Raw genomic sequence first — 15,023 nt, 5'->3', positions numbered from 1 at the left:
ATAACTAAGAAAGCCCTCATTATGATTGCTATGAAGCTAAGCCTCTAAGTTGCAAAGTTTAAAAATCAGAGAATTTAAAAGTTATGAATAATAGTTAATTACTCCATTGGAATTTTAAGTTAACAGGTCACACTAATATCAGATAATAATAACTACTCAGGCTACTAATGCTCAAGAATTTGGAATAACGGCATTTTTTCAATTAACCTTATAATAGTCACTGCTAAATCTCCCTCTCTCTTCTTACTTTCGTATGGTTTCGATCTGTATTCACTGATCTTTCTTTCTCATGTTGCCTTCATTAACTGTTTACTTGAACCCAGAGAATTTCAACTTGGAGTCCTTACAATCTGAGAATTACTTGAATTGACTTTAGGAGAGTCATGAGAACCCTGAAACTTGGTCGTAAAACTTTTTAAGAATGTTCACATGTGAATTGTTTTTAGCAAGATAGATTATAACTGATTTTCTGAAGAAGTATAAGACCTCCATATTTTAAGAACTACCACCTCGACAGGCAAATAAGTACGTTTTAAATATATTACCTAACAATTGTTTTTTTATGTTCTTCCTCTGGGCCAATAGGTCATACATTAGTTCTTGGCAAACTTTAAAATGCATACACCACACCTGGAGAGATTGTGAAAACATAAGTGCATATTCAGATTTGCTATGCTGGGTGCCTGAGATTCTGCATTTTGATAAGTTTCCACATGGTTCCCATGTTTCTGGTTCCCAGGAGCACACTTTGAACTAGAAGTCTAAAAGATACAATAAACAAACAAAAACAAACAAATACATAAAACAGTAGTCCTAGGGGCGCCTGGGTGGTGCAGTCGGTTAAGCGTCCGACTTCAGCCAGGTCACGATCTCGCGGTCCATGAGTTCGAGCCCCGCGTCAGACTCTGGGCTGATGGCTCAGAGCCTGGAGCCTGTTTCCGATTCTGTGTCTCCCTCTCTCTCTGCCCCTCCCCCGTTCATGCTCTGTCTCTCTCTGTCCCAAAAATAAATAAACGTTGAAAAAAAAATTAAAAAAAAAAACTAAACAATAGTCCTTATCTTCAAGGAGCTCACCATTTATGTGGGAAAACATATTTTGGCATACATATTCTAAACCCTTATAATGATGTATCTTTAGCACTTAACCTGATATAAGAAACAGTAATTTGATGAAGAAATAGTCTCAAATATTTTTGAATGTAACTATAAACTAAATACTAACTTGTATATAAGTGGGGTTTAAAGAAGACAGAAACCAATGTAGCTGGTTATCATAATTTTCATTACTACTCCCTGATCTGTGAAAGCCTATGTATAATAAGCCCATGTATTTTGCTCTGAAAAAAAGGGGATAAAAGTTAAATTAAATAACTTATGGTTCAGCATTGTGTCCAGGACAGAGGGAAGAATCATGGGCACTGGGGAACGCTAGCATTCTCCACTGTAGTATTTTTTCTCTAAATGCTTTGTAATCTTGACAGAAAAAAAAATTCTTTAACTAGTTAACAGAAAATTAGTGAGACAGCAGACTGTAAACTCTGCAGGAAGGGCCTTGTCATTCTTTGCTGCCCAAAAATATTCCTAAATTGTAGCACAGTGGCTATCACCTAGTAGGTGCTCACTGGATATTTGTGGAAAGCATTGATGTTCAAACTTCCTTAAAGAAATGGACTTAGTTGCCCTCATAGAAGGTGCATGAAACTCGAATCCATAGAGGTTATAATAGTCCTATATGATTTTGTTAATGAGAATTATAATAAATAGAAAACATAAGACTCCAGGTTTATTTAGGTACATCTGAGCATTGCCACCTAACCCCATACACACATAAGCTAACAAATAAAAAAGAACAACCAAAATTAAACTCAACTAATTTTATTGAATGTTAATCCAGATTAAGGGCCTTAATATTCAACTTTATTTTCTCCCTGCCCAGTTTCGAAGATCCCTTCTGCAACTGCTATGTTTCCGACTGCTGAGATGCCACAGGCCTGCTAAGGACCTACCAACCAATGGGAGTGAAATGCAGATCAGACCCATTGTGATGTCACAAAAAGATGGGGACAGGCCAAAGAAAAAAGTGACTTTTAATTCTTCTTCCATCATTTTTATCATCACCAGTGATGAATCACTGTCAGTTGAAGACAGTGACAAAACCAGTGTGTCAAAAGTTGATGTAATCCAAGTCCGTCCTTTATAGGAAGGAATAGTGGTAATGAAAGACAAGGCCTTGTATTGACAACTACTTTTAGGCTTCCATTATAAGGACTGTTTTGGAATCCTCATTCTATGTTAATATTGTTGGAGAGGAAAAATTTTCCTCTGCCCTACAAGATTCTTCTGGCTGGTCTAGGAATTAAATTAACATCAGACAGATTAACAGGAGAAAAAAAAGTTTAATTCTGTGTGCAAGGAGGCCAAGTAATAAAATTGAGACCCAAAGAAATGAGCAAGGCATGCAGCTTTCATACGTTTTAGACAAAGAAACATAAATCTATAAGGAATTGTCAGGACAAAGAAACTTATGTTTGGGAGCTTCAGTTAGTAGAGTTCTAAACAGAATTTGGGCTGGGGTAGTAATTTAGTAAAAGTAACAAGGTTTGCTTATGTAGACTTCTTCAGCCCTGACTTCTCTGTCTCTGATGATACAGATGTCCCTCTGACCTTCTGGTGCAGGGAGGTATCTTTCGCGTGAGAGATTTCCTGCTTTCAGGGGAACAAAGGAAGGTCAGAGCATCTTTTATACACTTGCTGTTTCTTAATAACTTGAATTCAAAGTAATCATTATGCGATGGTGGCATATTTTGGGGCAGCCTACCCTAGGGCCCCACAATATCAACAGAACTTTTGTGGCCCAGCAGGAAGTATGAATTGCCCATATGCTTTCTGGCCACTGGAAACAACTGAGCAAGACAAATTGTTTTAATTCAATGGGTGCTTTCCACAATGAAAAACCACTTATGGCACAAGATGGGCATCTGGCACCATCAACTTCTAACATGTTGGAAATTTTCATTTTGAATATATTTTTTTAAATGACACTATTTTCCAAGGCACATAGATGTTTTTCTCAAAAATACTTAGCTGTATTTACAGCTCAAAAATAGCTGTAAAAATAACTTTGTATCATACACATGTGAAATCACTAGGAAATCTCGAATCTTCTGTAGTGTTGGATCCTAATCACTGTCACATCCTATGTTTGACCAATCAAATTTATCAGAGTCAATTCTAGGGTGACAAAGAAATTCAGCGCCCTGGCTTCCTCCAAAACAAAAGACTTGCCATATATGCAGTATGATAAAGATGAGTTTCAGATGAATATGCTGCTAAGCAAGCTCTAGAAGGGTTATTAAAAAGCACACAGCAAAGATGGTGAATTTCAAGCTAATCATAGCATCTAAGAAATCATACATTATCAGAGGGTGTACATGAAGAAGGATGTGTTGATGGCAGATAGGTATCTCCATCTGTTTCATTTCAAACGTAACTTGGCCAGATTATCCTTTTTAACAACTTGCCACAATTTTGCCAAGAGTTTTGGGTTTAGAAAAGAAGTTCCAAGCAAAAAAATGAAACCTAATTTGAAGGGGGTGAAAGTAAGTGTAAAACAGTACTCATAAAGTGTATTATTTAATCTCTTTTGCTCTTCAATCAGTCTACTGGACAATCAATGCTCAGTGTTAGTAAAGAGGCCATTTCCCCATAAGTCATTGTTTAGACTTAACATGGATTATTAGAACTCAAAGATTTCTTTGACAATGTAAAACAGAAACTGAATCATTTTATTGTATTGCCTAGTTTTTATTTCTTAGATGACTTTCCCACTTAGTGGAGCATCTACATAAATAATCATGTTTGAAAGACTTCTAAGTAATTCAGTTGGCCTATTGAAGAAGGAAGACCAAAGAAAATGTTTTCACTAAATGAAATTTTCAAAATCAAGTTTATTGCTGGTTCTGCCATAGCAAGTTAGTAAACTGCTTCTGGGAGTCTTAGATGGAATAATTTCTATGAAAACTGTCTTCCCTTATTTCCTTTCCACTCTGTTGTATATATTATTTAATTTGTAAATAAAACTCTTCTTAGTCTTCACTTAGTATGGCATTAATGGCCCTTTTTTAATCTTCAAAAGGTAATACTGGCCTTTGAAGACTGTGAAGTAAAATTTGTTCATTTTGTAACTCTCTAGAGTGCCCCAAATTCCTCATTTACATTTCTAGTTTTAGTACGTGAATCTGAGTTCTGTGTTGGAGAAGTTCCATCCAGGGGATCAAAAGTGAACTTAACATGTTTGCCAAATTGTAATTTTTAGTCCTAGGTGTTGAGTCAATCTTATGATGACCTTCTTTATGTCCTTTAAAGAAAGGATGTGGTCTGTCTTCCTCAAGGCCTCTGGTGTTTTACTTTTGGAGAAGTGAAAGAGATCTTAGTCATTGCATTTTTATATTTAGAATGACCACACCTATGTGTAGTGTTGTAGGAAAACTGCCTTTTGCAACTTTGGTGGTTTGGGATTGTTTTTTTTTTTTCTTTTTTTTTTTTCAATAATTTCAACGAACACAGAGAAATCCTATACTGAATTTCATTGTAAGCTGGCATATATCTTGCACTAGTGAATTAAATATGATGACAGAAACATGGTTTTTATCCTTAGTTTTGGTTATAAAGAAATTAAACTATTTGCTACTTCAGAACCTTTTATGTCACCTGCTAATGACATTGGGAATTTCTTTTAGTGACTCCATGGAGTTTGCAGGAAAACAGGTCCTGTTTTCTGGAAGTAAGTGAGCCAGTCCCATGGTCTTCTGACATAGTGCAGGGGTCTCAATGACATGGAGCACATAAGTAGGTAGGTGCTACCGATGGCTATCAGTGTTCCAAAGAAAAAGAGTCCTTTATTTATCACCTGTAAAAACAGCAAGAAGTCTCATTTCATTTGTCCAGAGATTAAAATCTTAAAAGACTTCCTTCTTAAACAACCAAGGAGTATACAATTTCTTCTTTATTCTTTAACCTGAAACAGCAATTTAATTGAATGACCACTAGGTCAAGGCCTACAATGACCAGTAAGGTCTAGAATTTGGAGCTTTCCTCCTATCTCTGTCCTTTCTCCATTCCCAGAAATAACTGAGTCCATGTGTTCTGTATAAAGAGTTCTTTGCAGTCTCCCTGTGTATAGCCATGAAAAAAAACCCCACATACTTTAGAAAAAAAGAGTTATGAGGGTTATTTTAGAAGAGTACTGTGCTGAAGCCACAAATGACTCAGTCACTGCTCAGAATCTGCACAAAGTCTCCATGAGAATTGACTTGGCACTAAGTTTCCTGCATTCTCATTGGCGTCACTTTCTCCTAATAGTCTTTTGGCTCCTTGAGGGCAGGGATCCTATTTTATTCATCTTTGTAAGAATAAATCTAGATTTCTTCCAATCAAGGCTCCACACAGCAAAGCAGTCTTTCTAAAATCCATACCTGAATCTATTAGCCTCCATTGGTCTCCCTGCTTCCCTCAATATAATATTCAAAATCCTTGAGGTCCTTCTTACCGTCCCAGCTGCATCTCTGGCCATCCTCACACCTGTGGGCTGCCTTCCAGCCCCATGGATCCCACCCACCCTGGCCACTCCCATTCTCCTCCAGGGCAGCTCTGCCTCTCCACCAGTCTTCACCAGCTTCTGAGCTACATGAGGAGAGGGGCTGTTGCTTATTCATCACCATGCTCAGCTCTGTCTCTACATGTTAAATAAAATCATTTGTTGAATGAATAAAGTTGTTAGATTTCCAAATCTGAAGATCAGAATTCTGAATGTCTATTTAGTGACATCTCTGGGTCAACTTCCCAAAATAAACTATGGCATTACATTGAAATTAGATTGTGTTTTATAAGTGATTCAATTCTGTCCAATTTTACAAATTAAATCCATAAGAGTATTTCAGAAGCAAAAGCCAATTTGCTAAATAAAAGTAGTCATGTTGCTAAAATAAAGTAAGAAGTTTAGAAATAGTAGCATCTGTTTCTTTTTTGAATTTCTTCCCTTCAGAAGCACTCCCTCACTCTCTCTCTCTCCCTCTTTCTCTTTCTCTTTCTCTTGTTGTAATTTTGTTCATTAGGCACTTTTCCCTCTGTGTACCCAGGATAGTTTTTATTTGGAAGCAAACATTTAGTGTCTATCACATCATTTCTGTATTTGCCTGAAGAATCATAACCATACCACTATGAACTTCAATTTATTCTGACCTTTTTCTGCCAATGCCAGCGCAGCACTGCCTCATGGTATCTTATTCTGGAGAAGGCAACCTATAAGGAAGTTTAAAAAGTATTCTTGTGATTCTTTAATGGATAAACAGAAGAATAAAATGAGGAGATGTCTTAAATCCAGACCTTACCATGGTATAGAGAGGGATAAAGGTAGATGGCATAATAGCATGAAGAAATCTCTCCATGGTTTTTTGGAAGATGAACCACCTCGAGTTGACATGTGCTCGCATCTGCAATAATGTAAGAGTCTTAAAGAATATCTCAAATGAATAGCCTTTATTTATTTACTACAACTTATTATTATACTTCATTCCTATTCACTGCAAATCTGGACACGAAGTAGTCAAATTCTTGTTTCCTTAACAGTTATTTCCAATCCTTTTCAGTAAAAGTATAAGACATTACCTTGAAAAGGTTGAGCAATTGCACAAAACATGTTATAGAACTCTATTTTGCTCAGGGGGCAATATGGGAACTCTATTTCAGCAAAAATCTTGTTCAGTCAGATCTGGGGATAGTCTGTGGGACCAAAGATTTGACTAATTGTCATTGTTTCCTGATTAATTTGTAATCTTCTTCATGGAAAGAAGAGATCCTTGAAGGTATGTCTTTCTTGACTTACTCCATATTCAGAACAAATATTCTGTTGTAGCTGTCTCATTTTTAAGGACACAAGAAGAATATATATATATATATTCTTCTATATATATATATATATATATATATATACATACATACACAATGGAATACTACTTGGCAGTGAAAAAGAATGAAATCTTGCCAATTGCAACAATGTGGATGGAACTAGAGTGTCTTATGCTAAGCAAAATGAGTCAGTCAGAAAAAGACAGATATCATATGATTTCACTCATGTGGAATTTGAAAAACACAACAGATAAGCATAGGGGAAGGGAAGAAAAAGTGAGATAATTTTTTTTGTTATTTTTTATTGTTCATTTGTTATTAATCATAAGCTCTGTTTATAAGTGATGCCCATATTTCAGGAAATAAATGTCTGTAAGATTCAAAAAATAAAGAAAGACATAAGCAAGTTACAACAGTGAAGATTTTCGGTATCTTATAGAACTTCCTTCACTACGTATGTAATAATTCTGCTCAAACTAAAGTCCACTTTATTTTTATCTCTCTTCAGGAAAGAAGGAAAACAGCTACACTCTTTTCTTTAAATTTATCCTGAAATTTTTTTCATTTGATCATTTAAAAAGTGTAACCATAAGTATTTGTTGTGAGCTTTTCATGTGACTGGCTCAAAATGTAATTGTGTTTTTTCTTCTGAGTGTTAATCTTCTGACCATGAATATCTTTAATATATACGTATTTTTTTCAGTGCATAAGGCCCCAAAGAATATTTAAAGCTACTCTAAACTTGCAACTTATAATGTTAAGAATGGTAAGGTCATTTACTATCTCTTCATTCCTCCAAATATGTTAATACATTAATACATATAAAAATTATATCTTCATTAAAATAGCATATTACTAGCTCTACCAAATGTTTAAGGTTTAAGCCTGTGAATTTATCGGTGATTGAAACCAGATAATTTTTCATCTTTGTTACCTCCTAAATGTCCCTAAAATGTAGATGGAGATGATGTGTGTGGGTCATTGTCACTGTCTACTATCACAATCCATGCATGTATAGGGAATGCTCTGTGTGTGTGTGTGTGTGTGTGTGTGTGTGTGTTTTCTTTTTGTTCTCATTCAGCATGTATGCAATGGGGCTGGGGCAAAGAAAAATTAAAGGACATTTGTGACTTCTGGGGAAGATGGCAGAGTAGGAGTTCCTAGGCTGAACTGGTCCTATGGATATGCCCAGATAACAACCACATCAGTGTAAAAACCCCAGAAAATTAACTGAAGACTGGCAGAACAGACTCTCCACAGTAGAGAAGAGGTCACATCAAAGAAAGTAAGAAAGGCAGAGACACAGCCAGAAGCCAAACTGACCCACAGGACTATCTGCAGGAGGGAGGGACACTGCTGGCACAGAGAGGGTAGAGGAGGAGACCTTACACCAGCCACCCCAGGCATCCCCATAACATTTGGATTTGAAAACCAGAGGGGCCTATCTTGGAGAGTTCTTACAGTCAGTGGGGCTTAATGCTTGGAACCTCAAAAATCAGAGGGCTTTACTGGGGGAGAGCCAGAGGGTGAATGGAAACTGAGTCCCCACCCTTAAAGAGATAGTATAACAAACATCCCCACTGATATACAACACATCATAGAAGCAACAGTTTGCAAAATACCTGGGAAATATGTGAAGATTTATTTAGTAATCTCAGGGCATATGCTGGAGGGACAGGTATCCTTGGGAGACTTCTTCAAGAAAAAAAGAGCTGATGCATGCCATTTCCCTCCCCTGTCCCTTAGCCTCAACACATGGACACCTGGTGAAACCAAGGCAGCACCAACATTCTCCACCTACCTTGCTAAGAGCACATCCACTCCCACATTCTGCTGCAGACCTGCCCCCTCCAACACACCTTTGGCAGGAGTCCTTCCAAATGAGTGCCAAAGCCTGGCAGTGGCAAGCAGCCCCAATGGGCCAACTCCACTCCAAAATGACTCTTGCCTTGGGAGAGAGGAATATAACCACACATACCAGTCCAACTGCAGCCCTAGCAGTGGTCTGGGAGCAGACATCTGATCTGACTACAAGCCCTGCCCATCAAAAATAGCTTCTCATGGGACAAACAGGGAGAGAGCCCTGTAGTTTGATGGTACCACACCTCTGGCCAACACCTGTTCTGACTCAACTCAAGCCCAAGGTAACCCCAGACTGGCCCACTAACAACACAGTGACAAAACTCTGCTCACAACAGGCAAAGAGAGCCATTGCAGATGACAGGACTGAAGGCAAATATGGCTCAGCCACAACAGGGTACAGGCAACGAACATAGGAGACACCCTGAAGTATCAGGTGCCAGTGAACAGGGACATTGTACTGCAGGGCACTATAGGACCTCTTCTTCAAAAGGCCACTACTTTCAAGCACAGGAGATGTAGCTGACTTTCCTAACACACAGAAACAGACACAGGGAGTGAGATAAAGTGAGAAGACAGAGGAATAAGTCCCAAATAAAAGAACAGGACAAAATCAGACTAAGAGACCTAAATTAAATGAAGATAAACAATATGACTAATAGATATTTTAAATTAATAATCATAAAGATACTCACTGGACCTAAGAAAAGAGTGGAGGACCTCAGTGAAACCCTCAACAAATAGACAGAAAGCATAAAAAACAACCAATCAGAGATGAAGAAGTCAGTAGCTGAAATTAAAAATCCACTAGAGGGAATAAACTAAGGGAACTCAGTGACACCATTAAGCACAATAATATTTGTATTATAGGGATCCCAGAAGGACAAGAGAGAGAAAAGGGGGCAGAAAATTTATTTGAATAATAGCTGAAAACTTCCCAAATCTTGGAAAGAAAATGGATATCAAGACCCAGAAGGCACAGAGAGCACCCCAAAAATAAGGTTCAAACCAAGACACATAGTAACTAAATAGCAAATAGTGATAAAGAGAGAATTTTAAAAGCAGCAAGAGTAAAGAAAATGGTTACATACAAGGGAAACCCCAGAAGGCTATGAGCTGACTTTTCAGCAGAAACCTTGCAGGCCAGAAGGGAATGGCATGATATATTCACAGTGCTGAAAGAAAAAACTTCCAGCAAAGAATACACTATTCAACAAGGCTATTATTCAGAATGTAAGGAAAGATAATGAATTTCCCAGACAAACAAAAGTTAAAGGAATTAATGACATTAAACCAGCCCTACAAGGAATGTTAAAAGGGATTCTCTGGGGGCGCCTGGGTGGCGCAGTCGGTTAAGCGTCCGACTTCAGCCAGGTCACGATCTCGCGGTCCGTGAGTTCGAGCCCCGCGTTGGGCTCTGGGCTGATGGCTCAGAGCCTGGAGCCTGTTTCCGATTTTGTGTCTCCCTCTCTCTCTGCCCCTCCCCTGTTCATGCTCTGTCTCTCTCTGTCCCAAAAATAAAATAAACGTTGAAAAAAAAATTAAAAAAAAAAAAAGGGATTCTCTGAGTGACAAGAGAAAGACCATAAGCAAGAGTAAGAAAAGTAGAAAGCGCAAAAGCAGTAAAAATAAGTAAATCTATAGAAATCAGTCAAGGGATCCACAAAATAAAAGGATGTAAAGTGTGATACCATATACTTAAAATGTGGGGTAGGGGGAGAAGATTGAAAATTAGTGCTTTTAGAATGGGCTCAAATTTAGGAGACCATCAACTTAATATAGACTTATATGCAGATTTAATATAGACTTAATATAAAATATATGCACACTTTGTTATGTATAAACCACAGATGAAAAGCCAGTAATAGATATACAAAAATAAAGAGAAAAGAATCCAAGTATATTACTAACAAAAGCTAGGAGACCATGAGTTAAGAGAGCAAAAGAAGGAACAGAAAAGAACTACAAAACAACCATAAAACAAACAACAAAATGACAATAAATACATACTTATTAATAATTACTTTGAATGTAAATGTATTAAATGCTCCAATTAAAAGACATAGGGTGATAGAATGGATAAAAAAGCAGACTCATGCGGGGCGCCTGGGTGGCGCAGTCGGTTAAGCGTCCGACTTCAGCCAGGTCACGATCTCGCGGTCCGTGAGTTCGAGCCCCGCGTCGGGCTCTGGGCTGATGGCTCAGAGCCTGGAGCCTGTTTCCGATTCTGTGTCTCCCTCTCTCTCTGCCCCTCCCCTGTTCATGCTCTGTCTCTCTCTGTCCCAAAAATAAATAAACGTTGAAAAAAAATAATTAAAAAAAAAAAAAAGCAGACTCATGCATATGCTGTCTATAAGAGACCCATTTCAGACCTAAAGACACATGCAGATTGAAAGTAAAGTGATGGAAAAGCATTTACCATGCATATGGAAGTGAAAAGAAAGCCAGGGTAGCAATATTTATACAGGACAAAATAGACTTGAAAACAAAGACTGTAACAAGAGACAAAGAAGAACATTACATAATGATAAAGGTAACAATCCAAAAAGAAGATAAAGTAATTGTAAATGTTTATGCAACAACATGGGAGTATCCAAATACATAAAGAATCTAATATAAGCATAAAAAAAGTAATCAGTAGGAATACAGTAATAGTAGGGAGCTTTAACATCCAACTTATATCAATGGATAGATGATCCAAACAAAATTAACAAGGGATGGCTTTGAATGACATATTAGACAAGATGGAGCTAACAGATGTATTCAGAACACCCATCCTAAAACAGTAGAATACACGTTCCTTTCAAGTGCGCATGGAAAATTCCCCATACTACATCACACATTAAGCTACAAAACAAGTCTCAACAAATCCAAAATGATCGAAGTCATATACCATTCATCTTTTCTGACCATGGTGTTATGAAACTAGAAATCAACCACAAGAAAAAAATCTAGAAAGAACATAAATACATAGAAGTTAAATAACATGCTACTAAATAATGAATGAGTCAACCAAGGAATCAAAGACGGAATAATAAATGCATAGAGACAAATGAAAAGGAAAACACAATGGTCCCCAAATTTTTTTGATGCAGAAAGGCTGTTCTAAGAGGGAGATTTATAGCAGTACAGGCCTACCTCTAGAAGCAAGAAAAATCTCAAACAACTTAACCTTACACCTAAAAGAAATGGAAAAAGAACAAACAAAAGTGGAAGGAAGAAAATAATAAAGGTGAGAGCAGAAATAAATAAAATAAGAATTAAAAAAATAGAACAGATGAAACCAGGAGCCAATTTCTTGAAAAGAGAAACAAAATTGATAAATCTTTAACGAGACTCATAAAAAGAGAGAGAGAATGGACTCAAATAAACAAAGCCAGAGATGAAAGAGGAGAGATAACAATGGACACCACAGAAAGACAAAGAATTATAAGAAAATATGAAAAATTAGATGTCAAAAAATTGGACAACCTAGAAGAAGTGGTAAATTCCTAGAAACATATAACATCCCAAAACTGAATCAGGAAGAAATAGAAAATTTGAACATACCAATTACCAATAATGAAATTGAATCAAAAATTTAAAAAAAAAATTCCCAACAAACAAAAGACCAGGACCAGACAGCTTCATAGGCAACTTCTACCAAACATTTAAAGAAGAGTTAATACCTGTTCTTCTCAAAAAATTCCAAAAATCTAAGAGAAAGGAATGTTTTCAAATTCATTCTATGAGGCCAGCATTACCCTCGTACCAAAACCAGATAAAGACTCCACTAAAAAAAGAGAACTATAGGCCTATATTCTTGATGAACATAGATGCAAAAATCCTCAACAAAATACTTGCAAACTGAATCCAACAGTACATTAAAAAATCCTTCATCACAATCAAATGGGATATATTCTTTGGTTGCAAGGGTGGCTTAATATTCACAAATCAATCAACGTGATACATCATATCAATAAGGGAAAAGATAAAAGCCATATAATCATTTCCATAGATGCAGAAAAAAGCATTTGACAAAGTATATCTGTTCATGATAAAAACCATCAACAAAGTAGGTATAAAAGTAACATTCCTCAACATAATTAGGGCCATATATGAAAAATCCAAGTCAATGGTGAAAAACTGAGAGCTTTTCCCCTAAGATCAGGGGCAAGACAAGGATGTCCACTCTTATCACTTTCATTCAACATAGTACTGGAAGTCCTTAGCTACAGCATCAGATAAGAAAAATAAAAAAACATCCAAATTGGTAAGGAAGAAGTAAACCTTTCACTAAGTGCAGATGACTTTATACTATATATAAAAAACTCTGAAGACTTCACCAAAAATCTACTAGAACTGATAAATGAATTTGGTCAGGTTGCATGATACAAAATTAATATACAGAAATCCATTGAATTTCTATACACTAATAATGAAGTAGAAGAAAGAGAAAGTTAGAAAACATTCCCACTTACAATTTCACCAAAAATCATAAAATACCCAGAAATAAACTTAACCAAGGAGGTGAAACACCTATACCCTGAAAAGTATAAACATTGATGAAAGAAACTGAAGACGACATAACAAATGGAAAGATATTCCATGCTCATGGATTGGAAGAACAAATATTGTTAAAATGTCCATACTACCCCAAGCAATTTACACATTTAATGCAGTACCTATCAAAATACCAACAGCATTTTCCACATAACTAGAACAAACAATCTTAAAATTTTTATGGAACCACAAAAGACCCCAAATAGCCAAAACAATCTTGAAAAAGAAGAATAAAACTGGATGTATCACAATCCAAGATTTCAAGATATAATTCAAAGCTATAGTAATGAAACCAGTATGGTACTGACACAAAAATGACACATAGATCAATGGATCAGAATGGGAAGCTCAAAACTAAATCCACAATTATATGGCCAATTTACCTTTGACAAAGGAGTCAAGAATACACAAAGGGGGAAAACAGTCTCTTCAACAAATGGTGTCGGGAAAACTGCTCAGCTCTCTTCAAAAGAAGTAAACTGGACCACTTTCTTACACCATACACAGAAATAAACTCAAAATGGATTAAAGAGCTAAATGTGAGACCTGAAACCATTAAACTCCTAGAAGAGAGCACAGACAGTAATTTCTCTGACATTGGCCTTAGCAACATTTTTCTAGATAGGTCTTCTGAGGTAAAGGAAACAAAAGCAAAAATAAACTATTGAGACTACATCAAAATGAAAAGCTTCTGCACAGCAAAGGAAACAATCAATAAAACTAAAAGACAACCTACTAAATGGGAGAAAATATTTGACATATTTGACATATTTGATAAAGGGTTAGTATCCAAAATATAAGAATATATACCTCAACACCAATAAATAAATAAATAAATAATCAATCCAATTAAATATGGGCAGAAGACATGAATAGACATTTCTCCAAAGAAGACATGCAGATGGCTAACAGACACATGAAAAGATGCTCAATATCACCCATCATCAGGAAAATGCAAAGCAAAACCACAATGAGATATCACTTCACACCTGTCAGAATGGCTCAAATCAAAAACACAGAAACAACAAGTGTTGAGAAGGATGTGGAGAAAAAAGTACCATCATGCACTGTTGGTGGGAATGCAAACTGGTGCAGCCACTGTGGAAGACTGTATGAAGGTTTTTCAAAAAATTAAAAATTGAATTACCATATGAATGAATAATTCTACTACTGGGATTATCCAAGAATATGAAAACACTAATTCAAAAAGATATATGTGCCCTTATGTTTATTGAAGCATCATTTACAATAGCCAAATTATGGAAGCAGCCCAAGTGTCCATCAACTGATGAATGAATAAAGAAGAGGTGGTATCTATATACTATGGAATATTACTCAGCCATAAAAAAGAATGAAATCTTGCCGTTTGCAAAGACATGGATTGGGCTAGGCAGTATTATGCTAAGTGAAACAAGTCAGTCAGAGAAAGACAAACACCATATGATGTCACTCATATGTGGAATTTAAGCAACAAAACAAAGAAAAAAGGATACAAAAAACATACTCTTAACTACAGACAAAAAACAGATGGTTACCAGAGGGGAGGTGGGGGGGGGGGATGGGTGAAATAGGTGAAGGGCATTAAGAGTTCACTTAACATGATGAGATCATTCACTGATATTCTAACAAATAGTCTATTCTTTTAAAAAATTTAAAAATTTAATTCTAGTATAATTAACATACAGTGTTACATTAGTCTCAGGTATACAATACAG

General features: G+C 36.4%; 2 protein-coding genes across 3 annotated transcripts in view; one reads left to right on the top strand and one right to left on the bottom strand.

The window, feature by feature from the left end:
• OPN3 (opsin 3) overlaps positions 1 to 4,095 on the top strand; it is a 45,009-nt gene extending 40,914 nt beyond the window's left edge. For both annotated transcript variants that reach the window (XM_047077078.1, XM_047077077.1), the window contains one exon: positions 1,937 to 4,095. In XM_047077078.1, the coding sequence (XP_046933034.1) occupies positions 1,937 to 2,200 (264 nt within the window). In that variant the 3' untranslated portion in view covers positions 2,201 to 4,095. The remainder of the gene's footprint in view (positions 1 to 1,936) is intronic.
• Positions 4,096 to 4,706: 611 nt separating this feature from the next.
• The window catches only part of KMO (kynurenine 3-monooxygenase), a 37,810-nt gene continuing 27,493 nt past the window's right edge, over positions 4,707 to 15,023 (bottom strand). Inside the window, 4 exon segments of the mRNA XM_047076472.1 lie at positions 4,707 to 4,775; positions 4,778 to 4,909; positions 6,241 to 6,300; positions 6,390 to 6,491. Of these exon segments, the coding sequence (XP_046932428.1) occupies positions 4,707 to 4,775; positions 4,778 to 4,909; positions 6,241 to 6,300; positions 6,390 to 6,491 (363 nt within the window).

Source organism: Lynx rufus, unplaced genomic scaffold, assembly GCF_022079265.1.
Source record: "Lynx rufus isolate CCGP_SWC_20201006 ecotype Redwood Valley unplaced genomic scaffold, mLynRuf1.p SCAF_15, whole genome shotgun sequence".
NCBI classification, from domain to species: domain Eukaryota; kingdom Metazoa; phylum Chordata; class Mammalia; order Carnivora; family Felidae; genus Lynx; species Lynx rufus.
Note: the sequence above shows the minus strand (reverse complement) of the source record. Positions and strands in the feature narration are given on the sequence as shown.